The sequence below is a fragment of the Chiloscyllium plagiosum genome, unplaced genomic scaffold (genome assembly GCF_037043375.1).
Source record: "Chiloscyllium plagiosum isolate Xiang-an unplaced genomic scaffold, Cpla_swu_hap1 HiC_scaffold_3, whole genome shotgun sequence".
Classification (NCBI taxonomy): Eukaryota; Metazoa; Chordata; class Chondrichthyes; order Orectolobiformes; family Hemiscylliidae; genus Chiloscyllium; species Chiloscyllium plagiosum.
This window is the reverse complement of record NW_028270141.1, coordinates 137613250-137636877: the sequence shown is the minus strand read 5'-3', so window position 1 is coordinate 137636877 and position 23628 is coordinate 137613250. Positions and strand designations below refer to the sequence as shown.

Sequence of the window (23628 nt, the reverse complement as noted above, 5' to 3'; positions counted from 1 at the left end):
GTTAGATCTCATGGAATAGAGGGAGAACTAGCCATTTGGATATAGAACTGGCTGAAAGGTAGAAGACAGAGGGTGGTGGTGAAGGGTTGTTTTTCAGACTGGAGGCCTGTGACCAGTGGACTGCCACAAGGATCGGTGCTGAGCCCTCTACTTTTTGTCATTTACATAAATGATTAGGATGCGAGCATAAGAGTTGCAGTTAGTAAGTTTGCAGATGACACCAAAATTGGAGGTGTAGTGGACAGCGAAGAGGGTTACCTCAGATTACAACAGGATCTTGACCAGATGGGCCAATGTGCTGAGAAGTGGCAGGTGGAGTTTAATTCAGATAAATGCGAGGTGCTGCATTTTGGGAAAGCAAATCTTAGCAGGACTCATGCACTTAATGGTAAGATCCTAGGGAGTGCTGCTGAACAAAGAGACCTTGGAGTGCAGGTTCATAGCTCCTTGAAAGTGGAGTCACAGGTAAATAGGATAGTGAAGAAGGCATTTGGTCGGCTTTCCTTTATTGGTCAGAGTATTGAGTCCAGGAGTTGGGAGGTCATGTTGTGGCTGTACCGGACATTGGTTAGGCCACTGTTGGAATATTGCATACAATTCTCGTCTCCTTCCTATTGGAAAGATGTTGTGAAACTTGAAAGGGTTCAGAAAAGATTTACAAGGATGGAGGATTTGAGCTAAAGGGAGAGGCTGAACAGGCTGGGGCTGTTTTCCCTGGAGCGTCGGAGGCTCAGGAGTGACCTTGTAGAGGTTTACAATATTATGAGGGGCATGGATAGGATAAATAGGCAAAGTCTTTTCCCTGGGGACGGGGAGTCCAGAACTAGAGGGCATAGGTTTAGGGTAAGAGGGGAAAGTTGTAAAAGAGTCCTAAGGGGCAACTTTTTCACGCAGAAGGTGGTACGTGTATGGAATGAGCTGCCAGAGGGTGTGGTGGAGGCTGGTACAATTGCAGCATTTAAGAGGCATTTGGATGGGTATATGAATAGGAAGGGCTTGGAGGGATATGGGTCAGGTGCTGGCAGGTGGGACTAGATTGGGTTGGGATATCTGGTTGGCATGAATGGGTTGGACCGAAGTGTCTGTTTCCGTGCTGTACATCTCTATGACTCTATGACTCTATAACTGGAAGCTCAGGGTCTTCTTTTGCTGTCAGAATGTAAGTGCTCTGCAAAGCATTCATCCACTCAATGCTGCATTTCCCCAGTGTAGAGGAGACCACATTGTAAGCAGCGAATGCAGTAGACTAGGTTGAGTGAAATGCAAGTAAAATGGCATGCTACCACCAAACACATATTCTATTCCCCTCCCCTCCCCTATCAGTCTTCAGCAAGGACTGTTCTGTCTGGGATGCCCTGGTCCACTCCTCCTTCACTCTCCACACTCCTCCCACAGCTCCTACAGCTCTGTGGTGCCTTCCCCTGCAACCACAGAAGGTGTAACCCCTGTCCATTTACTTCCTCCCTCCTCAGTATCTAAGGGCCCAAACGCACCTGCCCACATGAAGCAACCCATTACCTGCACTTCACTCAATCTAGTCGACTGCATTTGCTGCTCACAATGTGGTCTCCTCCACTTTTGGGAAATGACACTTAGACTGGATGACTGCTTCGCAGAACACCTACGTTCTGATCACAGAAAAGACCCTGAGCTTTGTTGCCTGCCATTTCAATACATCCTTGTGTTCCCTGGCCAACATCTCTGTCTCAGGCTTGCTGTAGTACTCCAGCGAAGGTCAGCACAAGCTGGAAAAACAGCACCTCATTTTCTGCTTGGGAGCCCTATGGACGTCTGAACTCAATATTGAGTTCAACAATTCTGGGGCTTGAGCACCTTCCCCACACTGTCCCCTTCCCCTATACACCAGGCCTTGTTATCAGATGGTCTGCTATAACACACATTGTTAGCCATTAATAGCAGCTACTCATGCTCCTAGACTACCTGTTATTCACTACATTGTCTGTCCAATTGTTTTTCCCTCTCTTTGGGCTCTCCCTCCACCTATCCTTTACTCCTTACCCCCTGTCCCCACCCTGCATTAAAAAAAACTTTTTCCCAGTTACCATCAATTCTGAGGGAGAGTCACTGGACCTGAAATGTTAACTCTGATTTCTCTCCACAGATGCTGACAGACCTGTTGAGGTTTTCTAACAATTTCTGTTTTTGTTACCATTGAAAATAAATTCACTAAACATTCATCTGAGTGCTATTTATTGAATCTTGCTGAGTGTGAATAGCTATCCAATTGCTCGCTGTACCTCTAAGCAATTATCCGTGTGAGAAATGTTTTGAGTTGTGTTAAAATGAAAGGATTTTTCTTTATTTTTACAGAACAAATTAGGGATTTTGGTTTGTTTCCAACTCTGTTTGTCAAAGATAATTCTAAGACTAACATTAAATGCACAAAATTAATTGAACATCCTTCTGAACATATTACTGAACAGAGTAGGCCCTGATTTAGTCTTTGGTCTCAGATGAATTAGTCATTCCAGTCAGAGCGACAGGCCAGTAAAACTGATCTGAGTGTTTCTATAGTAGAAAGGGGCTTTGTGCCCTCTAGTTAAGAATATTTGCACGTAGGTGAGCACATGAGGACAACATCCTCATGTTGGCCAGCATTTAGGGCCGCACGGTGGCCCAGTCGTTAGCACTGCTGCCTCGCAGTGGCAGGGACCCAGATTTGATTCCGTCCTCAGGCGTTTGTCTGTGAAGCTTACACATTGTCCCCGTGTCTGCCTGGGTTTCCTCCAGGTCCTCCGGTTTCATCCCACAGTCCAAAGATGTGCAGATTAGGTGGATTGCCCAAGTGGGCGGCACGGTGGCATAGTGGTTAGCACTGCTGCCTCACAGCACCAGAGACCCGGGTTCAATTCCCGCCTCAGGTGACTCTCTGTGTGGAGTTTGCACATTCTCCCCGTGTCTGCGTGGGTTTCCTCTGGGTGCTCCGGATTTCTCCCACAATCCAAAAATGTGCAGGTTAGGTGAATTGGCCTGGCTAAATTGCCTGTAGTGTTAGGGGAATGGGTCTGGATGGGTTACGCTTCGGCGGGTTAGTGTGGACTTGTTGGGCTGAAGGGCCTGTTTCCACACTGTAATCTAATCTAAATAGCCCAGGGATGTGCAGGCTAGATGGTTTCGCCAAGGGAAATGCAGAGTTACAAGGATAGGGTCAGAGGTGGGTCTGAGTGGGATGCTGTTCAGAGGGACGGGGTGGCTGAATGGCCTGCTTCCACACTGCAGGGATCTTGCTTAGCTGTGATTTCTCCCTCTTCGTGCTAAAGCATTCGTCTGTAGGCTGATAGGGGGGCACATTTTGCGTACACACAAGTGTACAGATAGTAGCAAATTAAATGATTGCTTTACTAACAGGTAGTGTTAGCTGAAGCACAAGTTGAGGAATTCCTTGCACCACTTCTCACTTAAGAGGGTTGTGGATGCTCAACCATCGATACTGAAAATGGTGAATTTCTCTGTGAATAGTATTCACAGAGCAGAGTGCGATCTGACAGTACTTAATGTGGTCTAACTTGTTATAATTGATCATTCAAGTTGCCGTGTAGCAGTGGATATGGATGACTGTGCCTTCCGAACATTGAGAGATCGGACCATGCTAGGTGAACAAATCAGGGCAACAGATTTACAGCATTAACAAAAAAAACAAAATAGCTGGAAATACTTGGCAGGTTGGGCAGCATCTGTGGGTAGAGAGACAAAATTAATATTTCCATGATCTTTCTCAGCAGTTCTCTCTTCCACTATTTTCCTCTCTCCCTTCATGCTGGCTGACCACCTATTTCCAGTATTTTCTGTTTGCAGTAGTGTTTTTCAAATTTTCAGCCATTTGTTTTATGTCTTTGCTGGGCAGAAAGGCGTTAGATTGGAGAACGGGGAGTTGTTGAGCAAATTGACAACTGAATGGGAGGCCAAAGGCTGGAAGTTGAAAGATTCAAAATGCAGCTGTGAATTACTTTGTAAAAGTGCCCCCACCCCAGCACCCCACAGACCCACCCAAGAATGCATGCACAGAGAAGATTAGGAAGTTGGGCACTGAGGGATACAATCAAATGGCTTAATTACATCTTGTCAGACTACAGGTTGAATGTGTCATCCTCTGTACTAGCGCATTGGGAAGGTTTTCTGTTGCAAAGGGACTATATAAATTCTGCACAACAGCAGACCAAATTATGCATTTACTTCCTAAATTATAGCTGTGTGTTTTATTTATAATTCATTTACATTGAATGATTAAATTAATTTTCTGTTGAATAAAGGGGGGAATAGATTCCAAGATGCACCAGGTCCTTTTCTCATATGCCGGAGTTCCATAGAATTATACGACATAGGAGGTAGTTATCTGCCACTTCGTGCCTCTTTGAAACAGCTGTCCCATTCATTGCCAAACAGCTATTTCCCCAGAGCCCTAAAGAACTTTATCTTGCAGGGATTTACACATTCCCATTTGAAAATTCCCATTGAATCAGCTTTCATCACCCTTTTTGAATTGTGCATTTCAGTCCAACATTGTGTTGGCCTGACTGAGACAATACATTGTCTGCCTGTTTGCCACAGTGGTTATCTGAGTCACTATGTTGTTTGGTGTGACCAAACATGCTGAATAAGGGATTCGTCCTGTTGTAAGAAGTGGCAAAATGTATGAATGGTGTTGGAAAGTGCCATTTTAATCTGGGATACTGAGGTTTGGAATCCAATTTGACATTCTGTTGCAGAAAAGTGCACTAAAAGGTTATAATAGCATACTTGGCACCATTCCACCAGAAAATGTGGTGCACCATGTAGCATTGTTAAGATTAGACTGTTTTTGATATAAACACGGAGTTGAAATGAAGGAAGTTGCTGGTATCTGGGGGCAGGAGTGGTGACAGAGCAGGCCACAGAAGAAGGTTACCAAGTACAGACAGAGGAAATTGATGGTCTGTACTTTGCCTTGAGGGGACCCAGACCTCATCTATGTGCGTCTGTGTGTTTGGAATAAAATGACTACGTTAACAAAACCCAGTTTGCTCAGTCATGTGGTTAACATCATTAGGCATAATGCAACCTGCTGAAAAAAACATGTAAGATTATTTTGAAATTTTTCAGAAGTGATTCATTGCAACTTTCTTCTTAGAAAATCTTGAAATGAAACTGTGACATATCAATTACTCTTAAGAAAATTAAGTTGTTATGAAAAAACAAAAGATCAGACTTTATTTGAACTTTAGTTTTTCAGTTTGCTGGAAGCTTTAAGAAAAAAACAGAACTCTTCCAATGTGCCACTATACAGCAAAGGTAAAAGAACAAAGGGTTTTGCTGCTGCTTTGTGCCAGCCTATTTGGTCTGTTGGTGTACTAGTTACAACATATTGCTGTTATATTCCACCAGTTTGCAGATGTAAAGATTTTATTCCTTCTTCGTCCATTCATTTAAAGAAAATGTTTCTTACTTTTGATAGTTCTCCTACCTGTAGCACCTCCCAATCAACCCTCATTTCTTAACAACGACACAAGCTTTAACCACATGTCTCATTTGTTTATAGAACAACAGTGTCTATACTTGAAAAGTAACTAGTTGGCTCCAAAGTATCATGTCGAAGTGAAAGGTGCTAGATAGATGTGTTTATTTTTTTTTATTCAAACAGGATAAGGCAAAGTTTGTGAGCAGTAAAATATAAATGTGAATTTTGAGGACCATTATCTTATTTCACACACATGGACAGTTCAGAGCTTTGGGGAGTGTCAGTGTGTGTGTGTGTGCGTGCGTGCGTGTGTGTGTCAGTCAGCGTCCGAGAAGCAGGAAAACCGACATCTGATGAAGGGCTTTTCCCTGCTCCTCGGATGCTGCCTCATGTGCTGTGCTTTTCCAGCGCCACTCTAATCTTGACTTTGTGCTACAAATGGTTCCAACCCTTCACACATATTACCTTCTCTATTTCTGTCTGTAGTGAAATGTTCATGTCAATTGAGTATCTCTCACTCCTAACTTTCACGATCAATATACTGTGATTTGCAAACAATGGGTTGAGGAATGGCAAGTAACATATGCAACCACACAATTACCAGACAGTGACCATCTCCACAAAGAGACAATTTAAATACCACCCTATGAATTGAATTGCATTACCATCACTGAAGCCCCATTATCAAAATTCTGGGGAGGGGTTACCAGAAACTTAAATGGACTTACTATATACATACACTGGCTACCAGAGTCTAGAAATACTGCAGCGAGTAACTCAGCTCCTCACTCCCTAAAACCTCTCCAGTACCAACACGGCACAAGTCAGGAATGTGATGGAATACTCCCCACCTGCCTAGATAGGTGCAGCTCCAGCAACACTCAAGAAGCTTGACACCATCCAGGTCAAAGCAGCCCACTTGATTGGCACCACATCCCCAAATATCCACTCCCTCCACCACTGATGCTCAGCATCATGTGTGTATGATATATAAGATGCACTGTAAACATTCACCAACGATTCTTTGATGGCACCTTCCAAACCAATGATCATTTCCATCTAGAAGGACAAGGGCAGCAGATACATGGGAACACCACCTCCTGCAAGTTCCTCTCCATGCTACTCGCCATCCTGACTTGGAAATATAATGGAGTTAAGGTCCATATGAGCCATAGTTTCATTGAAAGGTGAAGCAGGATCAGGGACTAAATAGCCTACTCCTGTCTTAGAGCCATTACAGTGAACTGAAAACTAAATCCATTGTAGAACTGCTCGAGATTAGATTCCCTACAGTGTGGAAACAGGCCCTTCGGCCCAACCAGTCCACACCGACCCTCCGAAGAGTAACCCACCCAGACCCGTTTCCTTCTGGCTAACATACCTAACACTATGGGCAATTTAGCATGGCCAATTCACCTGGCCTGCACATCTTTTGGACTGTGGGAGGAAACCGGAGCACCCGGAGGAAACCCACGTAGACACAGGGAGAACGTGCAAGCTCCACGCAGAAAGTCACCCGAGGCTGGAATTGAACCTGGAACCCTAGTGCTGTGAGGTAGCAGTGCTAACCACTGAGCCACCGCGTGAGATAGCTTACTTTGGATGAGGCAATAGCTAAAACCCCATCAGGAATAGGCCATTCAGCCCTTCAAGTCTGTTTTGCCATTACTTATTATTAGGGTTCATCATCCAATGCAATACCCGTTCCAGCTTTTCCTCCATTTCTTTTGATTCCTTAGCCCCAACTGCTGTGTCCAAGTTCTTCTTTAAATCATGCAATGTTTTGGCCTTGACTCCTTCCTGTGGTAGCCAATTCCATCGGCACCACCACTATCCTCATCATTCCTGTACCTACCTTGTCTAAACATGTTAGTTTCTATGAGGTCCCCCTTATACTCTGAACTCCAGTCTATATAGTCCTAACTGATTCAATGTCTCCTCGACTGTCAATCCTGCCATCAAGAAATCATTCTGGTAAACCTTCACTGCACTCCCTCTGTAGCAAGAACATATTTCCTCAGGTAAGAAGACTAAAACTGCATGCAGGTGTAGTCTCACCAAGGCCTAATTTAGTTCAGTAAAACATCCTGCCAGAATTATATTGAATTATCTGAGTTGAAAAGATATTTATTGTTAAAAGCTATCTTGAGAATGTAACTTTTAAAAATGTTCTGGGGTTTACATATGAAGGAACTGAAACTAACATGATCATTCTAAAAGATGAAAGACTTAAACTAAGTTTGTTTAATATTACATTCCATGACACTGCAATCCTGCTGCTGTAGAGTCTGTGTCTTATGATTCTGCTCCTCAACTACCTGATGAAGAAGCAGCGCTTCGAAAGCCAGTGCTTCCAAATAAACCTGTTGAACTATAACCTGGTGTTGTATGACTTTTAACTTTGTCCATCTCAGTCCTACACCAGCACCCCCAAATCAGAATTATATTTTGTTTACATGACCCATATATCAAAATGTAGTTCATGGAGGAGGTTCATTCCCGGCTGAATGATCACAATCTAATTAATGAAAGAACCTAATGAAGTGATATTTGTGAATGGACCTTCTGCTTGAAGATTTATGTTTGCATATGTCTGTTGACCACTGCTTTGGCCATAATGTGGTTGCTCTGCAAATACTCACCATTAAGATTCACATATAAATAAAGTTCTGATTTCATTCTTGAACATTTCTAACTATCCTGCACCTTATGCCCATTTCATGAAAAATGTAGAAAATGTACTGCATTGTTATATATTCCAACCTCCCCATCTACCCTTCCCACCCATATTGCTCTCTATATTCACCGCTGTCAACACCATCTAAGACATTAATGTACCTCAAATTCACTTTTCCACTTAGGCACAAGACCATACTTTCAATGTTCACACTCATGGAATAGTTGATACGACAATAGTAAGAAGCAACGTGACTCTGACATTGTATTTCAAAATAGGGGCTTTAAATTGAGATTCTTTGTTGAATGATCAACAATTTGCATCTGGTGCAGAATTATTATAGACTGACTTCTCAAGCTAGTCAGCAGACCATTCATTATTTTACTTACTGGAGCAGGCCACAAACAATTTAACTTTATTCAAAAATTATATTCTAGTACTTAGGTCAAAGTTATTTCCATGACTGGAAATTCGAAACCATTCGAGCTCCAAAATCTAAAAAAAATCAAATTTCCCTAAATTGTTTCTAAAAATACTGAACCATATCCAAAATTTGCTGGCATCAGCTTTCCTTGATTCAAGAGTCAATTGCCACCATTAAGAGTTTAGATCCGAGTGGTGCTGGAAAAGCACAGCAGGTCAGGCAGCATCCGAGGAGCAGGAAAATCGACATTTCAGTCAAAAGCCCTTCATCAAGAATAGAGGCAGGAAGCCTCCAGGGTGGAGAGATAAATGGGGGGAGAGGTGGGACTGTGGAGAAGGTAGCTGGTTTCCAGCATCTACAGTCCTCACTTTTGCCTACCATTAGGAGTTGTCAACTCAGTGTCAGCTCTTCACCTTTCCTCTTGAGCCTGAACATGTGTCACCTTTCACAAAACCCACCACAGTGAACAGTTTTTATCATCCTCATTTATAAAAACAAGTAAAATTGCACACATGGAAATGTAGAAGGGAATGCATTTCTCTTCTGGTTCTTGATTGCTAAGGAGATCAATGGTTACAGGGAGAAGGCAGGAGAATGGGATTGAGAAATACATCAGCCATGACTCAATGGGCCAAATAGCCTAATTCTACTCCTACATCTTTACAGTCCCTGTTTGAACAATGTTCTCAAAAAATGTTGAAAAGGCAAAGAGAATTTTGAAACAGATAGACAGTCCAACTGGTGTGAAGTGAATTTATAAAGCTTCTAGTAAAAAAACAAAAATGAATATTCAATAGAGACACACGAGTGGATAATGGTGACTTCATAACCATCTGCTCTAGAAACAACAATAGACAATGGGAACAAAGAGAAAAGTATTTCTAAATCCATAGGTAGTTTTACTTTTGCCCAGAGGGCTTTCAAAGTTAGAAATCTTAGTCTTCATTTCTTTTTCTCCGTCTGCCTTCTCTCACCAGATTTAATGCACTTCTGTAGTTCAAGGCTTAAGTGGCACAAGTTAACTTCTGTTGCATTGTCAATTGCTGCATAAATACATGTTGTTGCTATTGCATCCAGTTATAACACACTGACTACTATAGCTGACATCAGCTACCACGATGCAGTGTCGGCTGTTGAACACATTCTTAGCCTGAATATGCTTGCTGTGAAGTTATCTTCTGCCACAATCAGTTGCCATTTAAAATTGAATGTTTACTTCCTTTTGACAGCTAAATATTCTTTGTAGCTTTCAGAATACATTTGTGTTTCCTATTGTATAGTTTCTGCAAAATAATTTCCTGCTCAATTCTGGTGTGAGGATCATAAAGTGAAATAGGGACAGATACAGCATTGCAGGATTAATGATATTCTTTGAGTAACTTTGGAACATATTGTAGTTTTGTTTGATTTTACAGCTCGCTGCAAAAGTGCACCATCAGGATGAGTAGTAATGTGCGCTAAATGATCCATTTGATGTGATATATCAGCTTGGTTAGTGGCACGCTTGCCCCTGAATGCAATTGATTCAAACACACAATCTGGGCTGGTGATTCAGTGCACTACTCTGGGAGTGCTTCATCAACCAATTCTATTAATTGAGTTTTAAACCGAAGTCTGTATCCAAGGCCAGGTGAAAAATTCCCAGCCAAAATAAAGGCAGGGAAATTATCTCAGTCCTCAATTAATACTATCAAAAGTAGATTAGCCAATCATTTATCGCAATGCTACTTGTCAATTGTTGTGTGAAAATTGATCAGCACATTTTCATTAAAAAGAACACTACATTTTGAAATTAATTGGCTGCGAAATACTTTAGGATGTCCTGTATTTGTGCAAGACGTATTTGTGTCGGTGGGGATCTTGAGAGCTTTCATTTACTCTTTTCCGAGCACCTGGGTTAACAGCATGAAACCAGGAAAGGTCACGTGAGGGAATTTTGGAAAATCTATGGCCCTGATTGTAGTCTCTCTTCAATGCTTCACTTCTGTCTGTTCCAGAACAACTTAACTGTCAGTGGTGTCAGTTGCAATTAAGAAACTCCATCCAAAACAGTTCCTTTTGGCAAACCACTAGACTATATATTCCTTGATCCAGTGCTGCCAATATTGATTTTTGGAGGGCAGTGCTTGCTACTATGATTTGCCTGTACTACTCACAAATAAAGTTTTTCACTGTACTTAGGTACGTGTGAGTACAATAAATCAAATCAAGTCGAACAGGCTAGGGCTGTTTTCCCTGGAGTGTCGCAGGCTGAGGGGTGACCTTATAGAGGTTTACAAAATTATGAGCGGCATGAATAGGATAAATAGACAAAGTCTTTTCCCTGAGTGGGGGAGTCCAGAACAAGAGGGCATAGGTTTAGCGTGAGAGGGGAAAGATATAAAAGAGACATAAGGGGCAACTTTTTCATGCAGAAGATGGTACATGTATGGAATTAACTTCCAGAGGATGTGGTGGAGGCTGGTACAATTGCAACATTTAAGAGGCATCTGGATGGGTATATGAATAGGAAGGGTTTGGAGGGATATGGTCTGGGTGCTGGCAGGTGGGACAAGATTGGGTTGGGATATCTGGTCGGCATGGACGAGTTGTACTGAAGGGTCTGTTTCCATGCTGTACATCTCTATGACTCTATGACTCCAAGTTATGTCATTGGACTGAACTCCTATTGAATTCAGTTTTCAGTTAAACAAATTCAGATTGTGTCATCTCCTATTTTTGTTACATGGTAGCTTTTGATAATGCCTGCACTAATTGCAATTATATTTTGTAGAGTCAAGGAGTCAGACAGCATGGAAACAAACCCTTCAGTTCAACCATGCCACACATAATCCCAAGCTAAATAGTCCCACCTGCCTGCTCTTGGCCCATGTCCATATAAACCTTGAGGCCTGTCTATTCCCCATTGTTGTTTTTGATATTTAATATTTCTGTCCCTTTACATCATTCCTAATTCCAGTCCCCACCCCCCGCCCAATAACCCCACTCTCCAGACTTTCCCAAGTGCTCAAGTTCTGATGAAAACGTTTATTTTCTTCCGGAATGTGGCATCACTGGAAAGGCCAGCATGTGGTACGTGCCCATTAGAGTTGCTTGCTGGGCCATTTCAGAGGGCAGTCAAGAGTCAACCATATTGCAAATGGAGCCAGATTTTAGATTTCCTTCCCTAAATAGGGACATAAGGGTACGAGTAAGCCATTTGGCTCTTTGAACATGCTCCACCAATCAATAAGATCACCACTGACCTGGTAATGATCCCAACTCCACTTTTCTGTGTGCCTTCCATAAACTTTATCTCGCTTGCTATCAAAAATCCATCTAACATCCTTAAGTAAATCAAATGTTCCAGCCTCCACTGTTTCCTGAGGAACAGAGTCTCACAATTTATTAGTTCTCTGAGTGAAAAAATCCTTCTCGTCTCCATTTTAAATATGAGACCTCTTATTCTTAAACAAGTGTCCCTGCTTCTAGTCTCTTCTCCAAAGGTGACAATCCTCTCAGAATCCATCCTGTCATTCCACTCAGGATCTTGTATGTTTCAATAAGATTACCTCAATTTCTTGTAAAAATTACCGCTGAATACGGGTCTAATCTGTTCAACCTTTCTTTATTGGAATGAGTTGCAATAAATTTTCAAATAATGAGACCAAAACTATGCCAGAACTCCAGATGTAATCTCACCAAGGGCATGTACGGCAGCAGAAAATCTTCCTATATTTATATTGCATTCCCCTTGCACTAACTATCTATATTCATGTATCGTCCTATTCACTTGCTGGGTCTGCAGACTAACTTGTGGCTAATGCACCAGGACACCAAGATGGCTGAGTAATCTTTGAGTAAATTGTACTTCCTATTCTATTCTTCAACCAAGATGGACAAGCTCACATTTTCCTACATATTCCTCCAATTTTGCCCACACCTTTGCCAAATCTATATCCCTTTGCAGACTCTCCACATCTTCTTGCAATTAACTTTCTTAACCATCTTGGTGTAATCTATAAATTTAGCTAACTTACATTTGGTCATTTCATCCAAGTCATTGACGTAGATTATGTATAATTGAGATTGCAGCACCAATCCCTGTGACACACCATTAGTTGCAATTTGCCAATCTGAAAGAAACCTCCCTGATTCCTGTTGGCTAACTAATCCTTTATCCATGTTAATATGTTAGCCGTGACACCATGATTTTAGAGGGCACTCATGAACCGGGTGAGTTTTATAAAAATCAATGATAGATGTTATGAGCTAGATAATTTATTTTCTGAGACTGACTCCAAATTTATTAATTGAATTTAAATTTCACCAGCTGCCATGGTAGGATTTGAACCCATGTTCTCAGAGTATTAGCTTGGGTCCTCTGGATTATTGATGCAGTGACATCATCGTCAATCCTCTCATCTCCTCTGCGAATGTCATGAAACTGAAACATTAATTCGAGTAAAATGATAACTAAAGTCGCCATTATCCCAGAACCATAGGTCGGTACTCCCATTAGATATAGACAACTGCAGGTAATTTAACCTGAGAGCCAGCACACCTCTGGAGAGAGGCAAGGTCGAGAAAGCAATTCCTTCATGGTAACCTCAGCCAGTGTGGGAATGGAATCTACACTGCTGGCATCACTCTGTATCACAAACCAGCTATCCAACTAACTAAGCTAACCGACTCCAAGTCATTAGCACTTAACTTCAAATCATGTTTCCATTTTAGCCAGTTTCTTAAATTCCATCCATGTTGGGAAATCACCGTTCCAGCTTTGCAATATTGGAACCTAGTGACAAAAGTTTAAAGGGAGAATACAGTTCCTTAAAAAAATGATTACCGGCTTTAAATTTTCTTGGAATTTCCAAATTTTGATGTCCAAAAGCACTTCATAAACAAAGATTTCCTGCATTACAGTTGTAATTGTTGTGACAATCAATATCCACACAGAAAGATCCTACTAACCCAACTAACCTACACATCCCTGGACACATGAGCAAATTAGCATGGCTAATCAACCTGACCTGCACGTCTTTGGATTGTGGGTGGAAACTGGAGCACCCGGAGGAAACCTACGCAGTCACAGGGAGAAGGTGCAAACTCCACTCAGCCAGTTGCCAAGGGTGGAATCAAACCCAGATCCCTGGTACTGTGAGACAGCAATGCTAATCATGGAGCCACTGTTCCCTACATCGGTTTCTTACATGGTCCAATCCTGTAGGTTAGGTGGATTGGCCAAGCTAAATTTCCCTTAGTGTCCAGGAATGTGCAGGCAAGGTGGCTTAGTCATGGGAAATGCAGGGTTACAGGGGTGAGGTAGGAAGTGGGTCTGGAATGGGATGCTCTTTGGAGGGTCGGCGTGGCCTCGATGGACCAAATGATCATCTTGTACACTGTCGGGATTTTATAATGTAATGGCAGAGCAGACTCCTTGGGCCAAATGCCCTAAATTTTGCTCCTTTATTGTATTGTCTTATGCATTTTGTCACTGTATTGAACATATATTATTCTTCTACATAATATATATATTTATGCACCTACTATACAGAAGTGAAATGCTTAATATCCTGGAGTCAATCAAAATAATGTTTATGGAGCTATATTTGGAGAGTTCCTAACAGACATTTTAATTTTTTTTGTGTGTGGCAATTTTATTTCTTCCTTAACGTTTGAATTCTAGGAGACCCCCCTCCACATTGTTGCAGCACCATAATATTTGATTCATTGAGAGCAGTACTGTGGGAGATTAAGTATCATGAAAAGGCTCATAAACTGGGTCTCCCGTAACTATTGTTTTCATGTCATCACTACGGTGCAGCATCTGTAAACAAGTCCATGCATTAGACTGTTGGAGTGAATTGGTGACTGTAGGTGTCCCTCATACTGCTGCTGCCTTCATGCTGGTACTGTTTAGTTGCTGATCACAAAACGTAGGACACTCTTGACTGGAGTCAGCTGACAGATATAAACAATGCTGCTATTCTTCTCTGACTCTCTTGGGTCTCGGAACCAATCGTGGTGCTCATGAGGCAATGAACCCGTTTCACTGCGGCATTGGCAAAATAATGCAGAAAAGAATTTCATTTGAGTCTACTGAGCAAATAATGAACTGCTGCTATCAATAATTATTTCATTGCTTTGTGTAACCTCTCATAAAATACCATTTCACTGTAACTTCTTCCCCCATTATTATGAAAAATTTTAAGCACTATTGCTTCAGTATTGTTTTTTCAAATGTATCAGCCCTGTAATGACTCATGTATGTCTGGTCTCTGAGCTTTAAAAAGCTGAAGTACTCTTTAACATGTACATTTCACTAATTATGTCAAATATGATTTTCCAAAGGCAGCGATGATGCAGCAAGTCTGTATTGGCACTAACTTAAACTTTGACGGTCCTTACTTTCAACTAGACTTGCTTGTCTGCAATGTTGGATAATGTTATTAGCAGCAAAACAAACTCCTAAACTCTAGATAACGAGCAAAAGCATGGGCATTTGATTTGACATCTGTACTGTAGATTATCTTGTGATTTCAGACATTGAGAGATATTAGCATTACATATCGTACGCAATATTAACAGCAGTCAAAGCATGCACTCCAGCTCCTTGTGTCATAAAGATTCTTGAAAATATGGTCCACCCTCAATGCACAATCGTGCAAGTGTAAGAAATGTTACAAGGGCAGGCGTTGAGCTGGAAGATTCACCTTCACTGCCTGTAAACAAGATGCGTGTTGTCTTACATGGCACAAAATGGAAACCCACAGATCAAAACAATGCTGAGGTACAGTTCCTTGAATACTTTCAAACCTCTGACAGTTATTACATTTTAAATGATAAGGTTATGTTCAGCAGGGAGATTGATTTGAAATCACAGAAGTAAAATAAACTGAGATAAAATTCAGTGACATCAACAACATATTTATTGAGTGAGATAACTGTCGTTTCTGCAACAGGCAAAGAATTAGTTAGCTGAATAACCAGTCAGTCTTTTTACCCCTGAAATATCTTTTATAATTTGCCAACATTTCTTATTTATTTAAAGTCTGTCATACTGTTGACTCACAATCAATGTGTAACCAGTATGGCGAGAATTCTGATCCTTGGGTCATGTTATCTATGTAAAAATAACATATTATAATATTGTTGAATTGGTCGTGCTACATAAGAATTTTAATAAAAGCTCCTTATTAATCAGATTGATTTATGATACAAACCACAGGAATCCAGTGCTATGTGTCTATACTTACATGTTCCCTGATGCTTTAGCAAGTGTTTTTGTTCTGTTCTCAAGATGTGGCCATTGATGACAAGGCTAGCATAGGTTGCCAGTAGTTGTCCATGAATAGGTGATGGCCTAATGGTATTATCACTTGCTGCTGTTAATCCAGAGACCTAGCTAATGTTCTTGGGGACCTAAGTTCAAGTCCTGTCATGGCAGATGGTGGAATTTGAATTCAATAAAAATCTGCAATTAAGAGGTGACTGATAACCACAAATACATAGCTGATTGTCAGGGAAAAAAAAATCCATCTGGTTCACTCATGCCCATTAGGGAAGAAAACTGCTATCCTTCCTGGTCTGGCTGACATGTAACTCCAGACTCACATCCCTCCGGGCAATTAGGGTTGGGCAATAAATATTGGTCTAGCCAGCGACGTCCTCAATCCATGTTGGAATTTTTTAAAAAAGTGATATTGAGCCATCAAGGCTACTCTGTTATGGAGGTACGGCCAAAAGTCCTGTTAGGGGGAGAATTCTAGGACTTTGATATATGTCCAGGTCTGAATGATTGTAATTTGGAGGGAGACTTGGAGGTGATGCTGACATGAATTTGCTGTCCTAGTTCTTCTCAATGGTGAAGAAACTGCTGATGAAAAAACCTTTGCGAGTTGTCCACAGACTACCTGAGCCATTAGGTTTCTGAAAACCCAACTTACTTCCTCTGCCTTCAGTCATTTAGCGAACCTCTGTCAGGGTTGGTCAGTTAATTATACCACCGAGAAAGAAAAGGAAAATCAGGCCTGGTTCCCAATCCTGATTAGTTTTTTAGTGACTGCTGCTTTAAAATGTGAGGAAAAGTTCAAGTATATTTGTGCTTAGTTTGCCAGTAATTAGTGGTTGGGAATACTGTACAGAAGAAAACTGGAAGTACTTCGGCAATTGTCTGCATCTTCAAAACAGGAGAGGGAGAGGAATTAATCCAAAATTTTACATTTTTTTTTCCAATTGAACCTCTATCTTGAGCAGTTGTGAGAGGCTGCACTTGTCATTCTACAAACTCTTTTGGAAACTTCGCACATTCTTTACTGTTCCTTCTGCATTGTAGGTTCTATGTTGGTCCCACTCCTCTCCCTTTTCTACACTGTCCTTCAAATGTTTTCTGTGATGAGAAAGGCTTTACGAAGCATTTCAGTCATTAATGGCTGGCTTGTCAAGCAACAAAGATTGTGCCCTTAAAGGTCCACATTGGACTAAACACATACTTACTTCAGAACAGTACTGACTCAGTGATGCATTTTGAAAGTGCTATCTTTTAATTGAAGCATTAAACTATGGCTTTGTTATGCTAACTCAATTGGATGTAAAATCCCCTGTGGAACTTTTTCACAAGTAGTTTGTTGTCCTGGTATCCTGACTAATGTTCTTCCCTCAACCAACAGAAAATAGAACATCTGGTCAGTTGTTTCAATATTTTTGTGTCAGTTGCTACTATGTATAATGTGCTGCTGGTGCAAGTTCTTTAATTTTCTTTCAACATTGCATCAAGGAGCCCAGGCAAAGCTGGAGTCAATGGGAATTCGATGGAAACCTGGCAAAAAGGGAATGGTTGTGGTTGTTAGAAGTCAGTCATCTCAGCTCCAAGACATCTCTGCAGAGTTCCACAGGGTAGTGTCCTTGACCCAATCATTTTCAGCTACTTCATCAATGACCTTGCACCATCATAAGGTTAAAGTGGGGATGTTCACTGGTTCACCCTGCAATATCATTCACAATTCCACAGGAACTGAAGCAGTCCATATCCAAATGCAGCAAGGCTTGGACAATATGCAAGTAAGACAATTAGCAAGAAGCATTCACACAACACAGGCGTCAGGTCATGACCATCTCCAACAAGAATGAGAATCTAACAATCACCCCTTGATGTTCAACAGCATCAATATCACATAATTCTCCACTACCAACATCAGCAATTAATGAGAATCTGAACTGGACTATCCACTTAAATACTGTGACTACAAGAGCAGGTCAAAGGCCAGGAATCTCAAAATAAGTAACCCACCTTTGACTCTTCAAAGCCTCCCCACAAATCACAAGTCACAAGCCAGCAGTGTGATGGAATACTCCCCATTTGCCTGGATGAGTGCAGCTCCAACAATACTTGAGAAGCTTGACACCATCCAGGATTAAGTAGCCTGCTTAGCACCACATCCATAAGCATCCACTCCCTCCACCATTGACGCTTGGCAGCAGCAGTGTATACCAATCTACAAGATATGCTGCAGAAATTCACCAAGGCTCCCTAGGCACCATCTTCCAAACCCATGACCATTTCCATTTGGAAGGACAAGGGCAGCAAATTCTTGAGAACATCACCACCTGCATGTTCCCCTCCAAGCCATGCACCATCCTGACCTGGAAATATAATGTCGTTTCCTCAGTGTCACTGGATCAAAATTCTGGAACTTCTTTCCTAACAGCACTGTGGGTGCATCTACACCAAATGGACTGCAGAGAACCACCTTCTCAAAGATGGTTAGCAATGGGTAATAAATGTTGATCGGTGAATTGCTTAAAAAATGTTACACAAATTAATTTCTCTAATTGGTACTAATTAGCAAGCTTGCTCTCAATAAAATAAACCATTTCTGGTTTAGAATTAGTGGAAAGAGACCATTTCCCATCTTTACATGGGCTTTACAAAATTATCACTGTGTCACTGTTCTGTTGCTAACAGTTTGGAACTCTTATAAAACAGAATATGCAAGAGTACATCCTTGATAAACTTTTTGATTTGTTTTTACAGAAATTGATAGATCTTCTTCCTTTTCAGTATTTATTCAGATATCCATGATCTCACGATCTTTAGTTTTCCTTTTCCTCTCTAAAGTTATTGGTCTCTGTTCAACGATATGATTGTTTCCTTGACTGAATATTGATCTTTTGTTGGCCAATGAGTTCGAGGAATGTATGATTTTAAAAGCAGTCTCCGAACTTTTGATTGGAATGACTGCAAAGCCCCAATAACAGCAAGATTATCTCTCCATCAAAGTGCAGTGAGTGGAGAATAGTTACAGTACTAATTGTGTGCGTAAAATTAATCTCAGTATTGCGATTGACAGAGAAATTATCCAATCCTCTCAACAACAACTCCTGCTTACATTTATGTGACGCTTTTTATGTAGTAAGATATACCCAAGATACTTTACAGGAACATTAGCGAATTAAATTTGACACGGCCAGATCTCTGTTCTGACTGTAACTTATTAAGTCATTATATGCAGACATTTATATATAGCAAGTCATTGAGCTACTGGACAAGCTTGCTGTAATGTTTTGTTAATCTTTTGCTCCTGTCCCCTTTGTTTTTAAAATTAGCCGGAGGCAATTTGGACCTAAAGACAAAGAAGAGGTGAAAATCATTGAGCACCAGACCCAGTACCTTCGTCTGATGCCGCACCTCGCTGCCTCACTCGCTCTGACTTTTACAAGCAGGTAGGAAACTTGTTTCATTTCCTGTTGTCTTTGTGTGTATGCAAATCAAAAGCAATATGTTCAAAAACAATGTGGAAAGCGTTTCTCTGCAGGAGAAACATTAACATGCTGATGAAGACCCCTTTTCACGTGTGGACACCATCCTGAGGGTACCTGCAGTAAAAGTTAAGTCGATCACACAAATTCCTGCAGATGTTAACCACTTTTGTGTACTCCCATCATCCCCTACTAATGTTAACATAGTCACATATGATAATATGAACATTTGATTAGGAGTAGACCGTTTGGCCAGGCAAACCTTTTCTGCCATTTGATCAGATCTTGCTTGATCTGATTTTAAGTCCAATCCACATCACTCCTTTGCCCTGAGAACCTTTCACTCCATTGCTCAGATTTGCAGATGACACCACTGCAGTGGATTGGATGTCAAACAATGATGAGACAGAATACAGGAAAGAGATAGACATCTAAGTGGCATGGTGTATCCCTCAGTGTCATCAAAATGAAGGCGCTGGTCATTGACTTCAGGAAATGGAGGGGTGGACATGCCCCTCTCTCAATTAATGATGCTGAGGTGGAGGTGGTCAAGAGCTTCAAGCTCCTCAGAGTAGATATCAGCAACAATCTATCCTGATCCATCCACATCGATGCGACAGTCAATAAAGTACACCAGTGCCACTGTCCACGATGATTCTTAGCAATTTTTACCAATGCTCCATAGAAAGTAACCTCATTGGATGCATAATGGCTTGATATGACAACTGCTCTGCCCACAACCTGCACAAAATTACAGAAAGTTGTGAATTCAGCCCATCAGAAAAAACAGCCTGCCTTCCTTTGACTCCACCTACATTTCCCAGTGCCTCGGGAAAGCAGCCAACATAATCAAAGACCCCACTCACCCCGGTTGTAATCTCTTCCACCCTTTTGCATCGGGCAGAAGATACCAAATTTTGAAAACACAAAACGACAGTTTCAAGAACAGCTTCTTCCCTGCTGTTACCAGACTTTGAACCGACCGCTCAAATAATTGAGTTGACCTTTCTCTGTACCTTCTCTGTCGCTGTGACACTATATTCTGTATTCGGTTCTATAATCCTGATGTACCTATATAAAGTATGATTTATCTGGTTAGCACATAAAACAATACTTTTTATTGTATCTTGGAGCATGTAACAATAATAAATTAAATCAAGTCAAATCAAAACAGAACCAATCCATTTCTGATTCAACAATATTCAAAGATTCTGCTGCTACAGACTTTTGAAAAGGTGAGTTCCAAAGACTCATGAGTCATAGAGTCACAGAGATGTACAGCACAGAAACAGACCCTTCAGTTTAACTCGACCATGCCGACCAGATATCCTAACCCAATCTAGTCCCACCTGCCAGCACCCGACCCAAATCCCTCCAAATCCTTCCTATTCACATACCCTTTTAAATGTTGCAGTTGTATCAGCCTCCACCACTTCCTCTGGCAGCTCATTCCATACACGTACCACCCTCTGCGTGAAAAAGTTGCCCCATAGGTTTCTTTTATATCTTTCCCCTCTCACCCTAAACCTATGCCCTCTAGTTCTGGACTCCCCTACACCAGGGAAAAGACTTTGCCTATTTATCCTATCCATGCCTCTCATGATTTTATAAACCTCTATAAGGTCACCCCTCAGCCTCGGATGCCCCAGGGAAATCAGCCCCAGCCTATTCAACCTCTCCCTGTAGCTCAAATCCCCCAATCCTGGCAACATCCTTCTAAATTCTTTCTGAACCCTTTCAAGTTTCACAACATCTTTCTGATAGGAAGGAGACCAGAATTGCACGCAATATTCCAACAGTGGCCTAACCAATGGCCTGTACAGGCGCAACATGCTGAGAGAAAAGTTCTTCACTCTTTAAATGGTCATCCTTTTATTTTTAAATGATGACTCTTCATGCTAGCTTTCCCCACCAAAGGATACATCCTCTTTGTTTATTCATTTGTGGGACATTGGTGTCACAGGCTGGGCCAGCATTTATTGACCATCCCCAATTACCCTGGAAAAGGTGATGGTGACCTTTGTTCTTGAATGGGGTAGTTCATGGGTGTAAGGAACACAATGCTGTTAAGGAGGGAGTCCCAGGATTTTGACGAGCAGTGATGAAGGAACAGTGATATGTTCTCATGTCAGGATGGTGAGATGTTTTGTAAAATAACTTGCACCACTTGGTGGTGTTCTCGTGCATCTGCCTCTCATGTCCTTCAGGGTGGTACAGGTCCTGAGCTTAAAAGATGCTGTCAGAGGAGCCTTGCTGAGTTACTGCAGTGGATCTTGTAGATCATACTCACTGCTAACACTTTGCGTTGGTGGTAGATGGGAAGCCAAGCAGACTATTTTGACCTGTTTAATGTCAAACTACTTGAGCGTTTTTGGAGCTGCACCCATCCACTTGGATTCCATCACTCGTGTGACTTGTTGTTTGTAGATGATGGACAGGCTTTGGGGAATTGGGATGTGAATTGAAGACCATAAAAGTGCCAAACTTTGACCTGCTGTTGTAGCGACAGCATTTATATGGCTGGCTAAGTTCAATGTTTGGTCACTGTTAACCTGAAGGTACTTACTGTGGGGTTTCAGTGATGGCAATGCTATTGAATGTCAAGAAGAGATGTGTTTTTTCTCTCTTGTTGGAAATGATCATTGCCTTACAAATGCCCAAGCCTAGATGTAATGCTACAAACAGTGGTGAACATTGTGCAATTGCCAATGAACATCCCTGCACCTGACCTTGTAATAGAAGGAGAGTCTTTGATGAAGCAACTGAACATTGGACCTCGGACACTATACTGAGAAACTCTTGTAGTGATGTCTTATCTCACCTGTGAAGACCCCTTAGGATCTTGTATGTTTCAATCAAGTTATCTCTTTCTCTTAATTCCTGCAGATACGAGTCAAGCCTGTACAACTTTTCCTAATAAGATACCCTTCCCATACCAAATGTTCATCTTCTGTGAACTGCTTCCAATGCATTTTCATCCTCCCTTAAATAAGGAGATGGTACTGTACACTGTACTCCAGATGTAGTCTTGCTGGCACACAATATAATTGAAGCTTAACCTCTCTCCTTTTGTAATCAATTATCCACCCAGGAAATGATAACATTCTACATGCTTGCCAAATTACTTGCTCTACCTATAGAGAAAACTTTTGCAATTTATGTACTAAAACACCCAGATCCTTCTGCATTTCAGAGCATGGCAATTTCTCGCCATTTTGATGATATTATTCTTTAATTCTTCCTGCCAAAATGACAGTTTTGCATTTTCTCACATTATGCTCCATTTGCCATATATTTGCTCATTAACTTAAACTATTTATATTCCTTTCTGACCTCTTTACAATTTATTCTTCTACGTGTTATTTTCTACCTGTTTCTACCTATTCATCAGCAAATTTATCCACCATACCTAAGTTCCATTCATCTATGTATTTCAGATGAATTGTAAGAAGTTTGAAGCGCAGCAGTTCACTGGTACACCACTCATTAGCTCTTACCAATGCGAAAGAAGATCCTACTCACTGTTTCCTGTCAGCAAGTCAATCTGCTATTCATGTCAATTAACACCTACACAATGACCCTTTACTTTTATAAATAACCTTTGATGTAGCTCCTTATTAAGTACCTTCTGGAAATCCAAGTACAGTGCATTAATTGGTTCCCCTCTATCCACAGCACAAGTTACTTTTTCAAAGAATTCAAATAAGTTAGTTACATATGATTTCCTTTTCACAAAACTATGTTGATTCTGTGTGATTACCTTGAACTTTACTAAGTGCGCTGCTTTAACACCTTTATAGCTTCCAATATTGTCCGTACAACAGATTTTATGATTGTGATGGAAGGAACGTGCTGATAATCAAGCTCCACTACGCTACCAGTCAACCCATTAGTATAAAAGTGTCAATTCAAACACCAAAGTGGCCAATCAATTCCCTTTACTGTTACTATCCAGAATAAAAGAGCATTTTACCAGGCTCTGCAATGACCTCAAATAATCTCTTTATTTTAACACAAATCTTATTCATAAAGCAATTGGCAAACACTGGTTAACATCTGAGGATTAGTGTGTAATTATAAATAATACTAAATACAGACACACTTGCTCAACTCAAAAACACAACAGTGTCTGCAGTGAAGATTTTATTTAAAAAGGGGCAAAGAAACACAAACACACTGTTGCCTAAGAGACTGAAAACAAAAGATAGAATTTGATGACTTCTCACAATCTACTAGGTTTCTTGTCAACAAAATCAAATGCTGACATTTGTATATTAATGACTCGGAGGAAGGAAGCAAATATACTGCAGCCAAATTTGCAGATGACACAAA

At 41.1% G+C, this 23628-nt stretch overlaps 1 protein-coding gene across 1 annotated transcript in view; it reads left to right on the top strand.

The window, feature by feature from the left end:
• The window catches only part of acoxl (acyl-CoA oxidase like), a 397595-nt gene that overhangs the window by 138522 nt on the left and 235445 nt on the right, over positions 1 to 23628 (top strand). Inside the window, exon 11 of the mRNA XM_043687180.2 lies at positions 19144 to 19260. Coding sequence (XP_043543115.1) covers positions 19144 to 19260 — 117 coding nt within the window. The remainder of the gene's footprint in view (positions 1 to 19143; positions 19261 to 23628) is intronic.